Source organism: Coregonus clupeaformis, chromosome 30 (assembly GCF_020615455.1).
Source record: "Coregonus clupeaformis isolate EN_2021a chromosome 30, ASM2061545v1, whole genome shotgun sequence".
Taxonomy (NCBI): domain Eukaryota; kingdom Metazoa; phylum Chordata; class Actinopteri; order Salmoniformes; family Salmonidae; genus Coregonus; species Coregonus clupeaformis.
This window is the reverse complement of record NC_059221.1, coordinates 33152035-33172847: the sequence shown is the minus strand read 5'-3', so window position 1 is coordinate 33172847 and position 20813 is coordinate 33152035. Positions and strand designations below refer to the sequence as shown.

Genomic DNA, 20813 nt, shown 5'->3' with positions numbered 1-20813 from the left:
GGAGAGAAAGATATTTAGACAACTGAAAATCAATCATACAAGACATCCACTGGTGAAAATGCAGCATACTGGCACTGACTGCCTCCGCCCCCACCCCCACCCCCACCCCCACCCTCCTCCCTCCCTCCTCTTTCTCTCTGTGCTCACCGCTCCACAAGCTTTGCAGTGGTGTTTGCGCTTGGTGAAGTTGAAGCTCTCGTTGCATCCTTTACATGTCTGCTTCTCCTTCTCCTTCTTCTTGGAACTTTTCTGGAAAACAGAGAAACAAACAATGTATCAAGATCTGTCCAATCACAAGGTCATCTTATCTCAATGCATCTTTGTATTGCCTAAGTAATCCTGAAATAGTTGGGTGAAGGGGACTATTTAAAAAAAAAAAAAAATGTATGCACGCAAGACTGTAAGTCGCTTTGGATAAAAGCGTCTGCTAAATGGTATATTAGATATTATATTATTTCCTTTCTATCTTGCCATTTCCTCACTCCATTTTCTAGCTCTGTTATCTCCCCTATTCACTCTGTCCTCTACAACAGAAAAAAGGAAATCGAAGCCGCTCCCGTTTCTCTTTCAGCCGCCAGCCCTTTAGCACAGATGCGTTGTGGGAGGGAGTGCTAAATTCACCCCCTGATCGTGTCTCATCTCTCCACAGACACCTCTCACTGCTACTAGAGAGTGCGATAGTGATGCTATTGAGAAGAATATCTACCATTATACCTCTCTGCAGACTAATGTGTGGATTATAGATCCACTACCATTGTAATACCAGACTGACAGACATCCAGGCTTTAGAATAGGAGACATAAATGTACTTCTTGTTATGAACTCAGACAGTCATTCAGGGTACAATGTATTCACATTCTATTGCCCATTGTATGGTTTCTACTATTATGTTGGGCGATGTCATTGACGCTGTAGCAAAGAGAGATCAATGGTCTTGAAATCCAAAGCTGAGTCAATAACACCACACAAAAGGTAATAGAGCCTGAGGAAATGTATTGTAATATGACTTTTGACACCTACCCTTTCATGCAGTCTTTCACTGTCTGAGTCTATGGATGTGGTACTCCAGGGACCCTGAGGAGAGAAGAACATGAATACAGGATCAGAGTGACATATTTAAACCTGGGAGAGATGTATGAGTTACATTGAAAGTACACCCATTGTTATCACACGGATAGCACTTCATGTCAGGTGACAACATATCACTAACAAAGCATTCTCCCACATTGCCAGAGAATGGGAACAATGCCTCTGAATAGCCCCTAAAGCTGCAGTGTGTGTTTACTCCCACTAGATGGCAGCCACACCTCAGAGACAGACAGTAACCTGTTATGTGTTTCTAGTTTATTTTAATTTCAACTTTATTTAACCAGGTAAGCCAGTTGAGAACAAGTTCTCATTTACAACTGCGACCTGGCCAAGATAAAGCAAAGCAGTGCGATAAAAACAACAACACAGAGTTACATATGGGGTAAACAAAACATAAAGTCAAAAATACAACAGAAAATCTATATACAGTGTGTGCGAATGTAGTAAGTTATGGAGGTAAGGCAATAAATAGGCCATAGTGCAAAATAGTTAAAATGTTATATTAACACTGGAATGATAGATGTGCAAAAGATTATGTGCAAATAGAGATACTGGGGTGCAAATTAGCAAAATAAATAACAATATGGGGATGAGGTAGTTGGGTGGGCTAATTTCAGAATGGCTGTGTACAGGTGCAGTGATCGGTAAGCTGCTCTGACAACTGATGCTTAAAGTTAGTGAGGGAGATAAGAGTCTCCAGCTTCAGAGATTTTTGCAGTTCGTTCCAGTCATTGGCAGCATAGAACTGGAAGGAATGGCGGCCAAAGGAGGTGTTGGCTTTGGGGATGACCAGTGAGATATACCTGCTGGAGCGCAGACTACGGGTGGGTGTTGCTATGGTGACCAGTGAGCTAAGATAAGACCGGGATTTGCCTAGCAGTGATTTATAGATGACCTGGAGCCAGTGGGTTTGGCGACGAATATGTAGTGAGGGCCAGCCAACAAGAGCATACAGGTCACAATGGTGGGTAATATATGGGGCTTTGGTGACAAAACGGATGGCACTGTAATAGACTACATCCAATTTGCTGAGTAGAGTGTTGGCTATTTTGTAAATGACATCGCCAAAGTCAAGGATCGGTAGGATAGTCAGTTTTACGAGGGCATGTTTGGCAGCATGAGTGAAGGAGGCTTTGTTGCGAAATAGGAAGCCGATTCTAGATGTAACTTTTGATTGGAGATGCTTAATGTGAGTCTGGAAGGAGAGTTTACAGTCTAACCAGACACCTAGGTATTTTTATTTTATTTTTTGGGGGGTAGATCACCTTAATATTGCAGATAGATTGTAACTTCTATCAATGTAATTGTCTGCATCACTTCCAATCCCCCATGTTTTTTATATATATACTCCCCTTTATTACTTTTCAACCCCGTCATCCTTTCCCTACTTGGGGTAAATTAGTGAACAACAATGCCCAGGCCTCTACTTCCAGCCTATACTTACAGTGGGGGAAAAAAGTATTTAGTCAGCCACCAATTGTGCAAGTTCTCCCACTTAAAAAGATGAGAGAGGCCTGTAATTTTCATCATAGGTACACGTCAACTATGACAGACAAATTGAGAAAAAAAAGTCCAGAAAATCACATTGTAGGATTTTTTATGAATTTATTTGCAAATTATGGTGGAAAATAAGTATTTGGTCACCTACAAACAAGCAAGATTTCTGGCTCTCACAGACCTGTAACTTCTTCTTTAAGAGGCTCCTCTGTCCTCCACTCGTTACCTGTATTAATGGCACCTGTTTGAACTTGTTATCAGTATAAAAGACACCTGTCCACAACCTCAAACAGTCACACTCTAAACTCCACTATGGCCAACACCAAAGAGCTGTCAAAGGACACCAGAAACAAAATTGTAGACCTGCACCAGGCTGGGAAGACTGAATCTGCAATAGGTAAGCAGCTTGGTTTGAAGAAATCAACTGTGGGAGCAATTATTAGGAAATGGAAGACATACAAGACCACTGATAATCTCCCTCGATCTGGGGCTCCATGCAAGATCTCACCCTGTGGGGTCAAAATGATCACAAGAACGGTGAGCAAAAATCCCAGAACCACACGGGGGGACCTAGTGAATGACCTGCAGAGAGCTGGGACCAAAGTAACAAAGCCTACCATCAGTAAAACACTACGCCTCCAGGGACTCAAATCCTGCAGTGCCAGACGTGTCCCCCTGCTTAAGCCAGTACATGTCCAGGCCCGTCTGAAGTTTGCTAGAGTGCATTTGGATGATCCAGAAGAGGATTGGGAGAATGTCAAATTGGTCAGATGAAACCAAAATATAACTTTTTGGTAAAAACTCAACTCGTCGTGTTTGGAGGACAAAGAATGCTGAGTTGCATCCAAAGAACACCATACCTACTGTGAAGCATGGGGGTGGAAACATCATGCTTTGGGGCTGTATTTCTGCAAAGGGACCAGGACGACTGATCCGTGTAAAGGAAAGAATGAATGGGGCCATGTATCGTGAGATTTTGAGTGAAAACCTCCTTCCATCAGCAAGGGCATTGAAGATGAAACGTGGCTGGGTCTTTCAGCATGACAATGATCCCAAACACACCGCCCGGGCAACGAAGGAGTGGCTTCGTAAGAAGCATTTCAAGGTCCTGGAGTGGCCTAGCCAGTCTCCAGATCTCAACCCCATAGAAAATCTTTGGAGGGAGTTGAAAGTCCGTGTTGCCCAGCGACAGCCCTAGAGGAGATCTGCATGGAGGAATGGGCCAAAATACCAGCAACAGTGTGTGAAAACCTTGTGAAGACTTACAGAAAACATTTGACCTGTGTCATTGCCAACAAAGGGTATATAACAAAGTATTGAGAAACTTTTCTTATTGACCAAATACTTATTTTCCACCATAATTTGCAAATAAATTCATAAAAAATCCTACAATGTGATTTTCTGTTATTTTTTTCTCATTTTGTCTGTCATAGTTGACGTGTACCTATGATGAAAATTACAGGCCTCTCTCATCTTTTTAAGTGGGAGAACTTGCACAATTGGTGGCTGACTAAATACTTTTTTCCCCACTGTATATATTTCAACCGTACTGTGATGTTTTACAAAAGTTCTGAACCTTTCTATTCTCATTGCTTCTACAGATTGTGAATTAAAAATAAACATTTTTGCTAAAAGTATTATTATATTATTGATCGATTGACTATGACTTTTCAGATCACCCAGTAATGCTATCTGCAAGGTTAGCTCCAGGTAAATATTGCAATCCTTTAGCCATTCCTGGACCTGTGTCCAAAAACAAGCTACAAATGGACAGAACCAAAACAAATGATCTAATGATTCTGTCTCTTCGCAGCAAAATCTGCAGAGCTGGGAAGATTGTATCCCCCATATATATAACATTCTATTGGTAGCAAGAATTGTATATAATCAGTCTCCTGAGTGGCGCAGTGGTCTAAGGCACTGCTTTGCAGTGCTAACTGTGCCACTAGAGATCCTGGTTCGAATCCAGGCTCTGTCGCAGCCGGCCGCGACCGGGAGACTCATGGGCGGCGCACAATTGGCCCAGCGTCGTCCAGGGTAGGGGAGGGAATGGCCGGCAGGGATGTAGCTCAGTTGATAGAGCATGGCGTTTGCAACGCCAGGGTTGTGGGTTCGATTCCCACGGGGGGCCAGTATAAAAAAAATAATTAAAAAAAATAAAAAAAAATAAATTATTCACTAACTGTAAGTCGCTCTGGATAAGAGCGTCTGCTAAATGACTTAAATGTAAAATAATTTAAATTTAAAGATTCAAATTTTTGAATCCGGTGTCGTTTTGCGTGTCAGTTCATAAACACTATGCCATGGGATCGGTATGTCAAAAATCTTTTCCCAACTATTTTGCAATCTATATGGGACGGCTGTCAATCCTTTGGTCCTTAAGTGAAACTGATATAGTTTTTTATTTATCACAGTTTTCCTTAACCAATTATGTTCTTTAATGCAAGGCCGACAGACAAGTTCCTTACTTTCTCCCCCTTCCACTTTAGCGGTAAGGCTGCAATTATTTGGTTGTAATTTTGGTTTAGAGCAGACATTTCCATATGTTTTTGTTAGCTGCATGTGCGACTCCACCAGTCCTACCGATGATATCATTTACGAAGATTATACCTTTTTTAAACATTCTGTCAAATAATAAAGTTTTTTTGTCAATTAGTATATTTGAATTTAACCACAATATTTGTTGCATTATTTGTTCTGTCGTTTCTGGAGGATTAAATTGAAATTGAAATTGGTATTTGTAGTTGTCCACATACTCTAGGTCAGACCCGCCGAGAGTAGTGATTCTAGTCGGGTGGGCGGGTGAAAGCAGCGTTCGGTTGAAGAGCAAGTTTGGCCTGTGTCCAGGTCCAGCCAGCCCATAGTGGGTCAGTCATAGAGATAGATAGAGGACTCTCCCATCTTTAGTATGGGCAGTGCCATTGGGGACTTTCACCATTTTGAAATAGTAAACTGGTGGAACTTCCTATAGGTTAAGGATCACATCATTCCATCAACGTCACCAGGAGGGATCAGCCAATTGATTATACTCACAAGGAAATATTCTACAACTGCAGGTGCCAGTAAATCGCCTACCTTAGCCTTATATCTGTTCAAACAACACACTGGCAGTGTGCACCCTTTAAGTTTGTTTGCCAACTCAAAAAAATTGACGCTGTATTGTTCTCATATTAATATACAGTGGAATCAGAAATTATTCATTCCCCTTGACTTTTTCCACATTTTGTTACGTTACAGCCTTATTCTAAAATTGATTAAATAAAATTAAATCCTCATCAATCTACACACAATACCCAATAATGACTAAGTGAAAACCGTTTTTTTTTTTTTACATTTTAGCAAATGTATTACAAATAAAAAACTGAAATACCTTATTTACATAAGTATTCAGACCCTTTGCGATGAGACTCGAAATTGAGCTCAGGTGCATCCTGTTTCCATTGATCATCCTTGAGATGTTTCTACAACTTGATTGGAGTCCACCTGTGGTAAATTCAAATGATTGGACATGATTTGGAAAGGCACACACCTGTCTATATGAGGTCCCACAGTTGACAGTGCATGTCAGAGCAAAACCAAGCCATGAGGTCGAAGGAATTGTCCGTAGAGCTCTGAAACAGGATTGTGTCAAGGCACAGATCTGGGAAAGGGTATCAAAACATTTCTGCAGCATTGAAGGTCCCCAAGAACACAGTGGCCTCCATCATTCTTAAATGGAAGACGTTTGTAACCTCCAAGACTCTTTCTAGAGCTGGCCGCCCGGCCAAATTGAGCAATCGGGGGAGAAGGGCCTTGGTCAGGGAGGTGACCAAGAACCCGATGGTCACTTGGACAGAGCTCTAGAGTTCCTCTGTTGAGATGGGAGAAACTTCCAGAAGGACAACCATCTCTGCAGCACTCCACCAATCATGCCTTCATGGTAGAGTGGCCAGACGGAAGCCACTCCTCAGTAAAAGACACATGACAGTCCGCTTGGAGTTTGCCAAAAGTCACCTAAAGACTCTCAGACCATGAGAAACAAGATTATTTGGTCTGATGAAACCAAGATTGAACTCTTTGGCCTGAATTCCAAGCGTCACGTCTGGAAGAAACCTGGCACCATCCCTACGGTGAAGCATGGTGGTGGCAGGATCATGCTGTGGGGATGTTTTTCAGAGGCAGAGACTGGGAGACTAGTCAGGATCGAGGCAAAGATGAATGGAGCAAAGTACAGAGAGATCAAATAATAATAATAATCCTTGATGAGAGATCCTTGATGAAAACCTGCTCCAGAGCGCTCAGGACCTCAGACGGGGGCGAAAGTTCACCTTCCAACAGGACAACGACCCTAAGCACGCAGCCAAGACAACGCAGGAGTGGCTTCGGGACAAGTCTCTGAATGTCCTTTAGTGGCCCAGCCAGAGCCCGGACTTGAACCCGATCGACCATCTCTGGAGAGACCTGAAAATAGCTGTGCCCCATCCAACCTGACAGAGCTTGAGAGGATCTGCAGAGAAGAATAGGAGAAACTCCCCAAATACATGTGTGCCAAGTTTGCTGACGACACAACAGTGGTAGGCCTGATCACAGACAGCGATGAGACAGCCTATAGGGAGAAGGTCAGAGACCTGGCAGTGTGGTGCCAGGACAACAACCTCTCCCTCAATGTGAGCAAGACAAAGGAGATGATCGGGGACTACAGGAAAAGGAGGGCCGAACAGGCCCCCATTAACATCGACGGGGCTGTAGTGGAGCGGGTCGAGAGTTTCAAGTTCCTTAGTGTCCACATCACCAACAAATGATCATGGTCCAAACACACCAAGACAGTCGTGAAGAGCGCACGACAACACTTTTTCCCCCTCAGGAGACTGAAAAGATTTAGCATGGATCCCCAGATCCTCAAAAAGTTATACAGCTGCACCATTGAGAGCATCCTGACTGGTTGCATCACCGCCTGGTATGGCAACTGCTCGGCATCCGACCGTAAGGTGCTACAGAGGGTAGTGCGTACAGCCCAATACATTACTGGGGCCAAGCTTCCTGCCATCCAGGACCTATATACTAGGCGGTGTCAGAGGAAGGCCCAACAAATTGTCAAAGACTCCAGCCAACCAAGTCATAGACTGCTCTCTCTGCTACCGCACGGCAAGCGGTACCGGAGCGCCAAGTCTAGGTCCAAAAGGCTCCTTAACAGCTTCTACCCGCAAGCTATAAGACTGCTGAACAGCTTCTACCCCCAAGCTATAAGACTGCTGAACAATTAATCAAATGGCCACCCAGAATATTTACATTGACCACCCCTTTTTGTTTTTACACTGCTGATACCTGCTGTTACACCCACACATTGACTCGGTACCGGTACCCCCTGTATATAGCCTGGTTATTGTTATGTCATTTTTTTGTATTACTTTTTATTACATTTTTTACTTTAGTTTATTTAGTAAATATTTTCATAACTCTATTTCTTGAACTTCATTGTTGGTTAAGGGTTTGTAAGTAAGCATTTCACGGTAAGGTCTACACCTGCTGTATTCGGAGCATGTGACAAATAACATTTGATTTGATTTGATTTGCAGAGTCATACCCAAGAAGAATCAAGGCTGTAATAGCTGCAAAAGATGCTTCAACAAAGTACTGATTAAAGGGTCTGAATACTATGTAAATGTGATATTTCCGTTTATTTTTTATTTTTTATAAATTAGCAAACAATTCTAAAAACCTGTTTTTGCTTCATCATTATCGGGTATTGTGTGTAGATTGATGATAAGTTGTATTTATTTAATCAATTTTAGAATAAGGCTGTAACCTAACAAAATGTGGAAAAGGTCAAGGGGTCTGAATACTTTCCGAAGGCACTGTATATACATTCTCTGACCAAGCTGTAGTGCTCTCATATTAATATATATACCCTCTGACCAAGCTGTAGTGCTCTCATATTAATATATATACCCTCTGACCAAGCTGTAGTGCTCTCATATTAATATATATACCCTCTGACCAAGCTGTAGTGCTCTCATATTAATATATATACCCTCTGACCAAGCTGTAGTGCTCTCATATTAATATATATACACTCTGAACAAGCTGTAGTGCTCTCATATTAATATATATACACTCATAGTGCAGGTTGACTCATGGCTAGACAGACAGACTGACAGGCAAACAGACTGATAGGCAGACAGACAGGCAGGCAGACTGACCGGTGAGTCTGGCAGGTGATCTTCCTCCCTGGAGAAGGAGCTGTTGAAGGCTTTGTTAAAGGTCTCACTGTTCTGCTTGTGTCTCTCTATGGTGGCCAGGATCACCTGGGAGTGGAATGGATGGGGCGAGGGAAATAGGAGAACAGAGAGTGATAGAATGGTTTAGTTACATACAGTCATCATATTCTTAACCAGTTTATAATAAAAGTCAAGAGGCAGTGACAGAGACAGAAAGTCAGGCAACAGATTTTACAACAGTAACATTCCTACGGCAATCTACGGCCCCAAGGAGAGACAGAGAGAGAGACTGCCTGTCTGAGTAGGAGAGAGGAAAACAAAGAGAGAGACTGTGCCTTGATGTAGTCTGGACTGACCCTGCTATACATTGATGACATCAGCCATGACATCAGAGGGCCAAATGCATCACAAACCTCTGATCCAGCCCAGTGGTCTGCGTCAGAGACCGGCCTATCTACTGCACTAAAACAGAGAGTGTATGTGTGTGTGTGTGTGTGTGCATGTGTGCAAATACTGAGCTATGTATTCATATGCGAATAAAATAGACAGTGTGTGTATGTGTGTGCAATCTTTGTTCCCCCCTCTTCAAAGTCTCTTGTGACACCACACATTCCCTGTGTCCTTCAGATTGCTGAATGGCCCTTCCAGTCCTTTCCACACACCCAACCCCCTTGACTGACACACTCCCAGCACCCTGCCTGACACACACTCCCAGCACCCTGCCTGACACACACTCCCAGCACCCTGCCTGACACACACTCCCAGCACCCTGCCTGACACACACTCCCAGCACCCTGCCTGACACACACTCCTCCCCTCCAGTCTATTAGCCTTTTTAATCAGCTTTAGTCAGCTTTAATGGGCTAAATGAGCTATAATGAGTGGAAACAATTCCCCAACTCACAGAATGGCAGTGTGGAGGAAAGCCTCCCTAATAGTAATACTGTTCATAATACACTGAAACTGTGGGGACACTAATCCTTCTGCAAAACCCCCCATTCCATGTTAGTGTGTTTCTGTCGAGATGGTATTCCTTACCTGTATCCAGTCTTCCTTTTCCTCTGCCGTGCTGAAAAGCAGAGGGAGGGTTTCAACAACAGTATTAACTGCAACACTTAACACCAATATTAAGCCTATAGCTATAAATACTACTATGTATTCTAGCTGTGCCTGAAATGTTGTGGTCCATTACAAAAGGCACAGTTCTACAGTTCTCCCATGTAACTGCTCCATAGTTCTTACCTGGCCTGCAGTTCTAGTGAGCGCTGCTTGCCGATGATGGCGAACGTGAGAGGGAGGTTCTGCTTCACATTCTCCTGAACCTGAAGCCACAGAGGAGAACAGTGTCAGTTTACCTCTAACTTAACGTAGCAGGCGTAAAAAGACGCATGAGCGGAGTTCCCATCCCATAGCAAGAAAGTAGCAAGAGAAGAAAAGATGAGTGGCTTCCATTACCTCCTTCCTGACCTCCATCCCAGCGATGTTTATCCTCTCTCTCACACTGAACTTCTGCCCCATCAGCCTCAGCTTGGGAACGCAGTACAGCACCATGTTATTAAACTGCAGCACAGAGACACACAGAGAGAGAGGGAGAAATGGAGAAGTATAATAAACACATGGATACACACACACACTTTGATATGTGACTCGTTTCAGGAAACTAGGCGTACAGTGCTTCACTTTTTCCACATTTTGTTACGTTACAGCCTTATTCTAACATGGATTAAATATTTTTTTTTTTAGAAATTAAATTACCTTATTTACATAAGTATTCAGACCCTTTGCTATGAGACTCGAAATTGAGCTCAGGTGCATCCTGTTTCCATTGATCATCCTTGAGATGTTTCTACAACTTGATTGGAGTCCACCTGTGGTAAATTCAATTGATTGGACATGATTTGGAAAGGTACACGCCTGTCTATATAAGGTTCCACAGTTGACAGTGCATGTCAGAGCAAAAACCAAGCCATGAGGTCGAAGGAATTGTCCGTAGAGCTCCAAGACAGGATTGTGTCGAGGCACAGATCTGGGGATGGGTACCAAAACATTTCTGCAGCATTGAAGGTCCCCAAGAACACAGTGGCCTCCATCCTTCTTAAATGGAAGAAGTATGGAACCACCAAGACTCTTCCTAGAGCTGGCCGCACGGCCAAACTGAGCAATCCAGGGAGAAGGGCCTTGGTCAGGGAGGTGATCAAGAACCCGATGGTCACTCTGACAGAGCTCCAGAGTTCCTCTGTGGAGATGGGAGAAACTTCCAGAAGGTCAACTATCTCTGCAGCACTCCACCAATCAGGCCTTTATGGTAGAGTGGCCAGACGGAAGCCACTCCTCAGTAAAAGGCACATGACAGCCCGCTTGGAGTTATAAGACTCCAAGACTCCTATAAGACTCTCAGACCATGAGAAACAAGATTCTCTGGTCTGATAAAACCAAGATTGAACTCTATGGCCTGAATACCAAGCGTCACGTCTGGAGGAAACCTGGCACCATCCCTACAGTGGAGAGACCTGAAAATAGCTGAGCAGTGACGCTCCCCATCCAACCTGACAGAGCTTGAGAGGATCTGCAGAGAAGAATGGGGAAAAACTCCCCAAATACAGGTGTGCTGAGCTTGTAGCGTCATACCCAAGAAGACTTGCGGCTGTAATCGCTGCCAAAGGTGCTTCAACAAAGTACTGAGTAAAGGTTCTGAATACTTATGTAAATGTGATATTTCAGTTTTCAATTTTATATACATTTGCAACATTTTCTAAAAACCTGTTTTTGCTTTGTCATTGTGGGGTATTGTGTGTAGATTGATGAGGGAAACAAACAATTTAAACCATTTGACAATAAGGCTGTAACATAACAAAATATGGAAAAAGTGAAGGGGTCTGAATACTTTCCGAATTCGCTGTATGTCGCACGTCACTACTTCACAGGAGTGGCATTTGAACATCGACATTTATTTTTTTATCAAAATGCGTTTTTTGGCAGAAATGTCTTCTGGAACATGTGAATTTTCATGTTCCTTAATAACAAACTTGTATTTCAACCACAAATATGAATACAATTGTTAAATTACGAGCCTAGTTGGTTTAGCCATGGAAAAAGACAGGAACCTTCCCACTAGCCATGATTGGCTGAGATAATGGATGGGCTGGACATGCCGGGAGATGGGTTTGGATTGGTCTGCCATGTAGCATGCTTCTGTCTATAACGTGAGTGTCACACCCTGATCTGTTTCACCTGTCTTGTGCTTGTCTCCACCCCCCACCAGGTGTCTCCCATTTGTCCCCATTATCTCCTGTGTATTTATACCTGCGTTTGCTGTTTGTCTGTGCCAGTTCGTCTTGTCAGGTCGTTCCAGCGTGTTTCAAGTTTTGTTTTCTAGTCTTCCCGGTTCTGACCATTCTGCCTGCCTGCCGTTCTGTCCCTGATTGACTCTGCCTTGGATTACTGACCTCTGCCTGCCCTTGACCTGCTGTTTGCCTGCCCCGTTTCATAATAAATATCTGAGATTCGTGTTAGTGAGCTGTTCAGTATGTGTTGACAATCCTTTCTACCGCGCTGTTTTTGAAAGATATAATGTTAGCCATCGAGTACTACAAAATGGATGGGCTACTTTCTGCACACGCCATGGTCAGTGTGAACCAGAGTGACTTGACACAACGCTGCCCAAACAAAACAGAGTTAAATGGTTCCAGTCTGCCGTGAAGCGTTCATCCATGTATATGGGTAAGAGTCTAGCTTCATTTTCAGATATAAGTTTCTAATTTAGTCAGAAAGTCGTTTTTATTGCAAGTTAAAGCGTACTGTTAGTTAGCTATCAAACGTTAGCTTGCTGGCTCGCTAGCTAACATTAAATCAAATCAAATCACATTTTATTTGTCACATACACGTGTTTAGTAGATGTTATAGTGGGTGTAGCGAAATGCTTGTGCTTCTAGCTCCGACAGTGCAGTAATATCTAACAAGTAGTTACGTGTATGATCTGTGTAGTAATATTATTCGAATCAGAAATCCATTTACATTGCTAGTTCTAGCCTAATGTTAGCTAGGTAACATTGAACCTAGTTTGTTAGCTTTAGCTACCTGCAGATTCATACTACAGTTATGACAATGTTTTATATTGGTAGTAGTATGAGTTGGGATTATGCCGGTTCATTGTTTAGCTAGCTACCTAGCTAGCTACATCTGTAAACAAAAGACTCCACTTCGGCCGGATTATTACATGACCCATCAAATTAGCCAGGTGTGTCTGGGGGTGATTACGGCCATCTATTGTATTTGGGTGGGGCTAAGGCTTAAGAGGGTGTGAACGATGCTGAATGGGTGTAGACAAAGAAGAGCTCTCCAGTAGGTGTACCAAAACATTCAAGGGCCATTTTCTCAAAAGTGGGGTTACAAGTTTATCAACTTTCAAAGCAGAATTACTTTTCCATTGTTCCTCAAGTGCAGTGTATGATATACAATTTTCTAGCTCTGAGTCTCTACTTTTATCCAATGTAAAAAACACAATTTCAAATGTTGCTACATAAGACCGAATCGAGGCGGTCGGTCACATATAGTAATCCCATTCCTACACATGTTCTCCATTCCAGCTCCTCTTGCCACTCACCAGGTAGAGGTATCGGTCCTGGGCCGTCCCATTCTTGGCAGACATCTTCTTGATGTGTCCCTCCTTGATGAGTTCGTTGGCTGGGTTCACAATGTCCTCCTCTCCCCCCAGTCTCTCATAGACCTCAAGCAGTTTGTTCATCTTCTCCTGAGGAACACCATAGATGAGAAACACACAGAGAGCAGATAGAACAAGATAAAACGATACATAAATATAAGTCAGTGGAGCCAAAAACAGGAAGCTATTGAACAAAAACGGTTGAGGCCGCATTAGACACGATAGAGGACAAGCCACACCAGAGGGCAGAAGTGTGACTGTGTGTGTGTCAGAGAGACAGCCGTCACTCTTCCGCAGGCTGTGAAACTAGTGGCAGGAAACAGCAGCTTCCTGTCTGTACTAAACCAACCAGGGCCCTCACAACCTCCCTTCTTCCCTCCATACCGCCCTCCTTCTCTCCCTCCCTTGCTACCTCTCCTTCCTTCCTTCCTTCCTTCCTTCCTTCCTTCCTTCCTTCCTTCCTTCCTTCCTTCCTTCCCTCCCTCATACACTGTTGCGAGCTACAGCACCATCACCTTGAAAACCGAAAGAGAGACAGGGTGTTTCAAAGTGATTGAGAGGGAGGGAACAGAGGACTCCAAACAGAAGAATGCAGAATTGTACCATTTTCCTGATGGCAGCATTGGAATGGTTGGCTGCTGTGGAAATGAGCTCCAATGCCTCTGTAAAACAAACACAGACAGACTGTTAGACCTGTCTGCACAACCTCTACATAACTATGCATCAGACCTACATTTGGCAAACTGAATACTCGGTTAGAAATCGGCTAGTGTCCAACCTTTCACTGCAGCCAGCCTGTGCATCATCAGACTATGGGCCTATTGTAAATTACCATACATCAAACACACACAATGAACACCTAAAAGTGTGTGTTTATGTTACACAGACAGGGAGACAAAGTGTTAGGCCTCGCATACCATTCATGTACATTACCCAACATCAAAGACACACACATTCTACATTAAGCACACGCGCACACACAGACACACACACACACTCATTAGCACACACTGCATTAAAGTGACTGTAAGCCAGAGGAACAGAGCACTAACGTGGGAGTGCACCTGCAGCATCCATCTTAATCATGAACTACATAAACAGAGCTGACATTCCCCTCTACATGACCAGGCCTAGGAGAGCAGGTCCTCACAGAGATAGACTACTGACCCACAACACTGGGTTATGTAGGCTTTACCTAGACGCTCCTTCAAACAGGGACAATGTACAGTACAAGGTTATAGTAAGGTCACAAGACATGGAGCTTGTAGTGGCTAGTATGGGCCCTAGTTTAGGAAGGGTAGTGAGGGACAGACAGACAAACTGACAGACAGAAAAACAGACAAACAGACAGACATTTGGACGGACACAGACAGACAGGCAGACAGACACATAGACGTACTCTCTGTGTCCTTCCTGTCCAGTGCATCGTCAGGTAGTTTCTTCAGATAGTCCTTGAGCAGGAGTTCATAGCGAGGGATCCTCTGAACAGGCTCCAACATGTGGTGCTGCAGAGTCAGGTTCCCACAAACATCCTGCTTCTGTAGAGATACAACACACACAGTACTGTCAATAGGCCTACTGCACTGTAGGTACACTACACATTAAGACATACTTTACCATACATTCACAGGACGGGAGGATGGGCTGGTGGTAATGGCTGGAGTGGAATCAGTGGAATAGTATCTAATACACATCAAACACATGGTTTCTATGTTTTTGATGCCATTCCATTCGCGCAGTTCCAGCCATTATTATGAGCCTCACACGCACACACTTACTTGTATATTCTGGACCACACTCTTGAACTGTGATGACCGTTGGCTCCAGGTGTTGACCAGGTCCATAGCACGGTCAAAGTTCTTCACGTACTCTCCATACATCTTCATAAAGGGAGCCAGCTTCTGGAGGATGTCTCCTATACGCGGGTTTGAGTCCCTAACACACAGAAAACACACACACACGGCTTAAAACTAAGTCAACGCTCTAAACTCTCATGGTAGATTTTCATGTGTGTATGTACTCTGAACACATATGTTTGCAATGTACTCTGAAGTTTTTTTTTATGTTGATTTTTTTTGTTTATATATTAGTTTTTTTCCTGAAATTTTTTAGGGGGTAGATCAGCTTTAATATTGCAGATAGATTGTAACTTCCATCAATGTAATTGTCTGCATCACTTCCAATGTTTTTTTGTGCAAATATATATATATATATATATATATATATATATATATATATATATATATATATATATATATATATATCAGTGAGGGGAAAAAAGTATTTGATCCCCTGCTGATTTTGTACGTTTGCCCACTGACAAAGACAGGATCAGTCTATAAATGTAATGGTAGGTTTAATTGAACAGTGAGAGACAGAATAACAACAACAAAATCCAGAAAAACGCATGTAAAAAATGTTATAAATTAATTTGCATTTTAATGAGGGAAATAAGTATTTGACCCCTCTGCAAAACATTACTTAGTACTTGGTGGCAAAACCCTTGTTGGCAATAACAGAGGTCAGACGTTTCTTGTAGTTTGCCACCAGGTTTACACACATCTCAGGAGGGATTTTGTTCCACTCCTCTTTGCAGATCTTCTCCAAGTCATTAAGGTTTCGAGGCTGACGTTTGGCAACTCGAACCTTCAGCTCCCTCCACAGATTTTCTATGGGATTAAGGTCTGGAGACTGGCTAGGCCACTCCAGGACCTTAATGTGCTTCTTCTTGAGCCACTCCTTTGTTGCCTTGGCCATGTGTTTTGGGTCATTGTCATGCTGGAATACCCATCCACGACCCATTTTCAATGCCCTGGCTGAGGGAAGGACGTTCTCACCCAAGATTTGACGGTACATGGCCCCGTCCATCATCCCTTTGATGCGGTGAAGTTGTCCTGTCCCCTTAGCAGAAAAACACCCCCAAAGCATAATGTTTCCACCTCCATGTTTGACGGTGGGGATGGTGTTCTTGGGGTCATAGGCAGCATTCCTCCTCCTCCAAACACGGCGAGTTGAGTTGATGCCAAAGAGCTCGATTTTGGTCTCATCTGACCACAACACTTTCACCCAGTTCTCCTCTGAATCATTCAGATGTTCATTGGCAAACTTCCGATGGCCCTGTATATGTGCTTTCTTGAGCAGGGGGACCTTGCAGGCGCTGCAGGATTTCAGTCCTTCACAGCGTAGTGTGTTACCAATTGTTTTCTCGGTGACTATGGTCCCAGCTGCTTTGAGATCATTGACAAGATCCTCCCGTGTAGTTCTGGGCTGATTCCTCACCGTTCTCATGATCATTGCAACTCCACGAGGTGAGATCTTGCATGGAGCCCCAGGCCGAGGGAGATTGACAGTTATTTAGTGTTTCTTCCATTTGCGAATAATCGCACCAACTGTTGTCACCTTCTCACCAAGCTGCTTGGCGATGGTCTTGTAGCCATTCCAGCCTTGTGTAGGTCTACAATCTTGTCCCTGACATCCTTGGAGAGCTCTTTGGTCTTGGCCATGGTGGAGAGTTTGGAATCTGATTGATTGATTGCTTCTGTGGACAGGTGTCTTTTATACAGGTAACAAACTGAGATTAGGAGCACTCCCTTTAAGAGTGTGCTCCTAATCTCAGCTCGTTACCTGTATAAAAGACACATGGGAGCCAGAAATCTTTCTGATTGAGAGGGGGTCAAATACTTATTTCCCTCATTAAAATGCAAATCAATTTATAACATTTTTGACATGCGTTTTTTCTGGATTTCTTTGTTGTTATTCTGTCTCTCACTGTTCAAATAAACCTACCATTAAAATTATAGCCTGATCATTTCTTTGTCAGTGGGCAAACGTACAAAATCAGCAGGGGATCAAATACTTTTTTTCCCTCACTGTACATACATACATATATACACATACATATACATATCCTTTAAAAAAAAATATTTCCCTTTATTACTTTCCAACCCCATCACCCCTTCCCTAATTAAACTAGTGAACAATAATGCTTAGGCCTCTACTTCCAGCTTATACATACTATATACATTTTATGGACACAGTCAATTTTACAATAATTATATTTTGTTTGTTTTTACACCTGAACTTCCTCAACCTCTCCGATCATTTTCATGATGTCCATCCGGTTTGCTTCTATATGCCATATCTTTCTAACTGTGCTCTTTCACAAAACCTCTCAACCTATAACCTATATACTTATTATGGACACAGTATGCTTACATTATTAGTTATCTTGTTGTTATTAGTTGTTGTTAGTTGTTATTAGTCCCATCCTTCAACTCCATTCAACACCACCCATCTATCTCTTAACACCATCCATATTGGATTTGTATTTGCCATATATTTTTCAACTGTACTATGATGTTTTACAAAAGTTCTGAAAATATATATTTTTGGTAAAAGTATTATTATATTATTGATCGATTGACTATGACTTTTCAGATCACCCAGTAATGCTATCTGCAGGGTTAGCTCCAGGTAAATATTGCAATCCTTTAGCCATTCCTGGACCTGTGTCCAAAAACAAGCTACAAATGGACAGTACCAAAACAAATGATCTAATGATTCTGTCTCTTCGCAGCAAAATCTGCAGAGCTGGGAAGATTGTATCCCCCATATAAATAACATTATATTGGTAGCAAGAATTGTATATAATAATTAAAATGGAAAAATTCTAAGTTTTGAATCCGGCGTCGTTTTGCGTATCAGTTCATAAACACTACGCCATGGTCGTGATCGGTACGTCAAAAATCTCTTCCCAACTATTTTGCAATCTATATGGGACGGCTGTCAATCCTTTGTTCCTTAAATGAAACTGGTATACTTTTTTATTTATCACAGTTTTCTTTAACCAATTATGTTCTTTCAATTTTTGACTTTATGTTTTGTTTTACCCCATATGTAACTCTGTGTTGTTGTTTTTATCGCACTGCTTTGCTTTATCTTGGCCAGGTCGCAGTTGTAAATGAGAACTTGTTCTCAACTGGCTTACCTGGTTAAATAAAGGTGAAATAAAAAAATAAATAAAAAATGCAAAGCCGACAGACAAGTTCCTTACTTTTTCCCCCTTCCACTTTCCTCTTCCATTTTTGCGGTAATGCTGCAATTATTTGGTTGTAATTTTGGGTAGAGCAGACATTTCCATATGTTTTTGTTAGCTGCATGTGAGACATAACTCCACCAGTCCTACCGGTGATATAAGTTACGAAGATGATACCTTTTTAAAACATTTGTCAAATAAAAGAAGCTTTTTTATCAATTAGTATATTTTTGTTGCATTCTTTGTTCTGTCGTTTTCTGGAGGATTCAATTGAAATTGCAACCAACTTTCTATGGTTTGTTTTAGAAATAGTGATATTTGGGAGATTATTTCCTTTTCAAATAACTGAAAATGAGAGGTTGTAATCTGAATAAAGGGAAAAAGGCCATTCTTGAACATTGGGTGAGACAATCTTACTAATTTGCTAGAGAACCAGTTTGGATTTAAGTATAACTTTTGTATGACTGAAGCTTTTAGTGATAGGTCTAATGATTTAACATTTAATAATTTCTGTCCTCCGAATTCATATTCATTATATAAATAGGCCAGTTTAAGGTTTGGTATACCTCAACTGGTATGCCATCCAACCCTGGAGTTTTCCCGGACTTAAAGTCTTTAATTGCATCCAGAAGTTCCTCCTCTGTAATTTCACCTTCACATGAGTCTTTCTGTATGGCTGTTAATTTTACATTATCAATAGAATAAAAATATCTACAATTAGCTTCAGTTAGAGGAGATGGAGGCGACTGAAACGAAAACATATGCTTAAAGTACTTTGTTTCCTCCTTCAAAATATAATTTGGTGAATCATGGGTGACATTTGTAACCAGTTTCAGTAAATTATTTTTGGTAGCATTCCTATGTTGAAGATGAAAAAATTATTTGATGCATTTTTCCCCATATTCCATCCAGTTTGCTTTATTTTTATAATATATGACACTTGATCTTTCTTGAATAAGTTTCTCCATTTCTTTTTGTTTTTCCTCTAATTTATTCTGAGCCTCAATGTTACAGTTTTTATTGCTATCTATCTGTTCTGTTAGACCTTCTATTTCCTTTGTTAGTATGGACTCTTTTGACCTAAATTGCTTTTGTTTTCGAGATGAGTACTGAATTGCATGGCCTCTAAAGGCACATTTAAAGGTGTCCCATTCAATAAGGGGATTTGCTGTACCTATGTTATGTCGGAAAAAATCAGTTATAAATTCCTCTGTCCTAGTTAAAAACAAGTTATCATCCAATAGGCTATGATTAAATGTCCCATATTCTCACCCACGTGGAAATTCAGTAAGAGTAATGTATATGCCAATTATATGATGGTCCGACCGCATTCTGTCCCCTATCAACACTTTATAAACTTTTGGTGCCAACGAGAATGACATAAGAAAGAAGTCAAGACGACTAGCTTGATTGAGTCTCCGCCATGTATATCTCACTAGATCCTGATAATGAAACCTCCATATATCTACATTACATTACATTTGTCATTTAGCAGACGCTCTTATCCAGAGCGACTTACATACATTTTCATACTAATCTCTTCAAATTCAATACAATATTCAGGGTCTCGCGAATGAGCTGCTTAGTTTGATACACCGACCACACGGTTAACAGCTATAGGCAGTAACCTGCCCTTCAGGGTCTGGAGAACATGTTGGGAGTAGGTCAGCAACCTGATTCTGCACCGCAACACGTCAAGAGAAAACACAGGATGGGCAGCCATTATGGTGGGAAGCCCCTCCACCTCTCTATGGAACCAGAGGGCTGTGTGTGATGGAGGAGTCTGGGCCGTAGGCTACAGGTCATGTGGTCTCAGACTGACCAACCAGACTGCAGCACACCTGAGGGATGGGGTGAGGGCAGTTCACATAGACTGACACCAGACTGCAGCGCCAAACTGAAGAGGTGATGGCAGCCTCGGATATCATCGACTTCCTACAGGCGCCCTTGTAGACAGACCGAAAGCCTCATTTCAGAACAGACCAGCCTCAGTGCCATCAGAACCCCAAAGGTATCGGGTCATTTTATGACGGATGCATTGTATTTTCTGTACGGCTGCCAAAGACACGCTAGTTTTATAATGACAGCCATAATGTGGTTAACAGACAGTCTTGAATCTGCAGCAGTGAAAAAGGAGATTTACTAGTTCTAATGTAGCCATGACATTCACGATTTCCTTAAGAGCATGAGGGTGATTGTTTTGTAGTGTGATTTCCTTTACGGTCCATTGAGCTATTTAAAACTGTATTATAATCTCCCACCATAATAATAGAGTCTTGAATTGCTTGCAGGGTTGATCATTTATTATATATATTGTCAAAGAAGTGTGGATCAT

General features: G+C 42.2%; 1 protein-coding gene across 3 annotated transcripts in view; it reads right to left on the bottom strand.

Annotated features, from left to right (window-relative positions):
- Positions 1-20813, bottom strand: part of LOC121545394 (FYVE, RhoGEF and PH domain-containing protein 3) — a 124236-nt gene that overhangs the window by 3529 nt on the left and 99894 nt on the right. For all 3 annotated transcript variants that reach the window (XM_041855886.2, XM_041855888.2, XM_041855887.2), the window contains exons 7-16: positions 15222-15378; positions 14843-14981; positions 14047-14105; positions 13387-13533; positions 10239-10343; positions 10026-10105; positions 9822-9852; positions 8766-8870; positions 1021-1074; positions 148-249 (exon numbers count right to left, since the gene is read on the bottom strand). In XM_041855886.2, coding sequence (XP_041711820.2) covers positions 148-249; positions 1021-1074; positions 8766-8870; positions 9822-9852; positions 10026-10105; positions 10239-10343; positions 13387-13533; positions 14047-14105; positions 14843-14981; positions 15222-15378 — 979 coding nt within the window. The remainder of the gene's footprint in view (positions 1-147; positions 250-1020; positions 1075-8765; positions 8871-9821; positions 9853-10025; positions 10106-10238; positions 10344-13386; positions 13534-14046; positions 14106-14842; positions 14982-15221; positions 15379-20813) is intronic.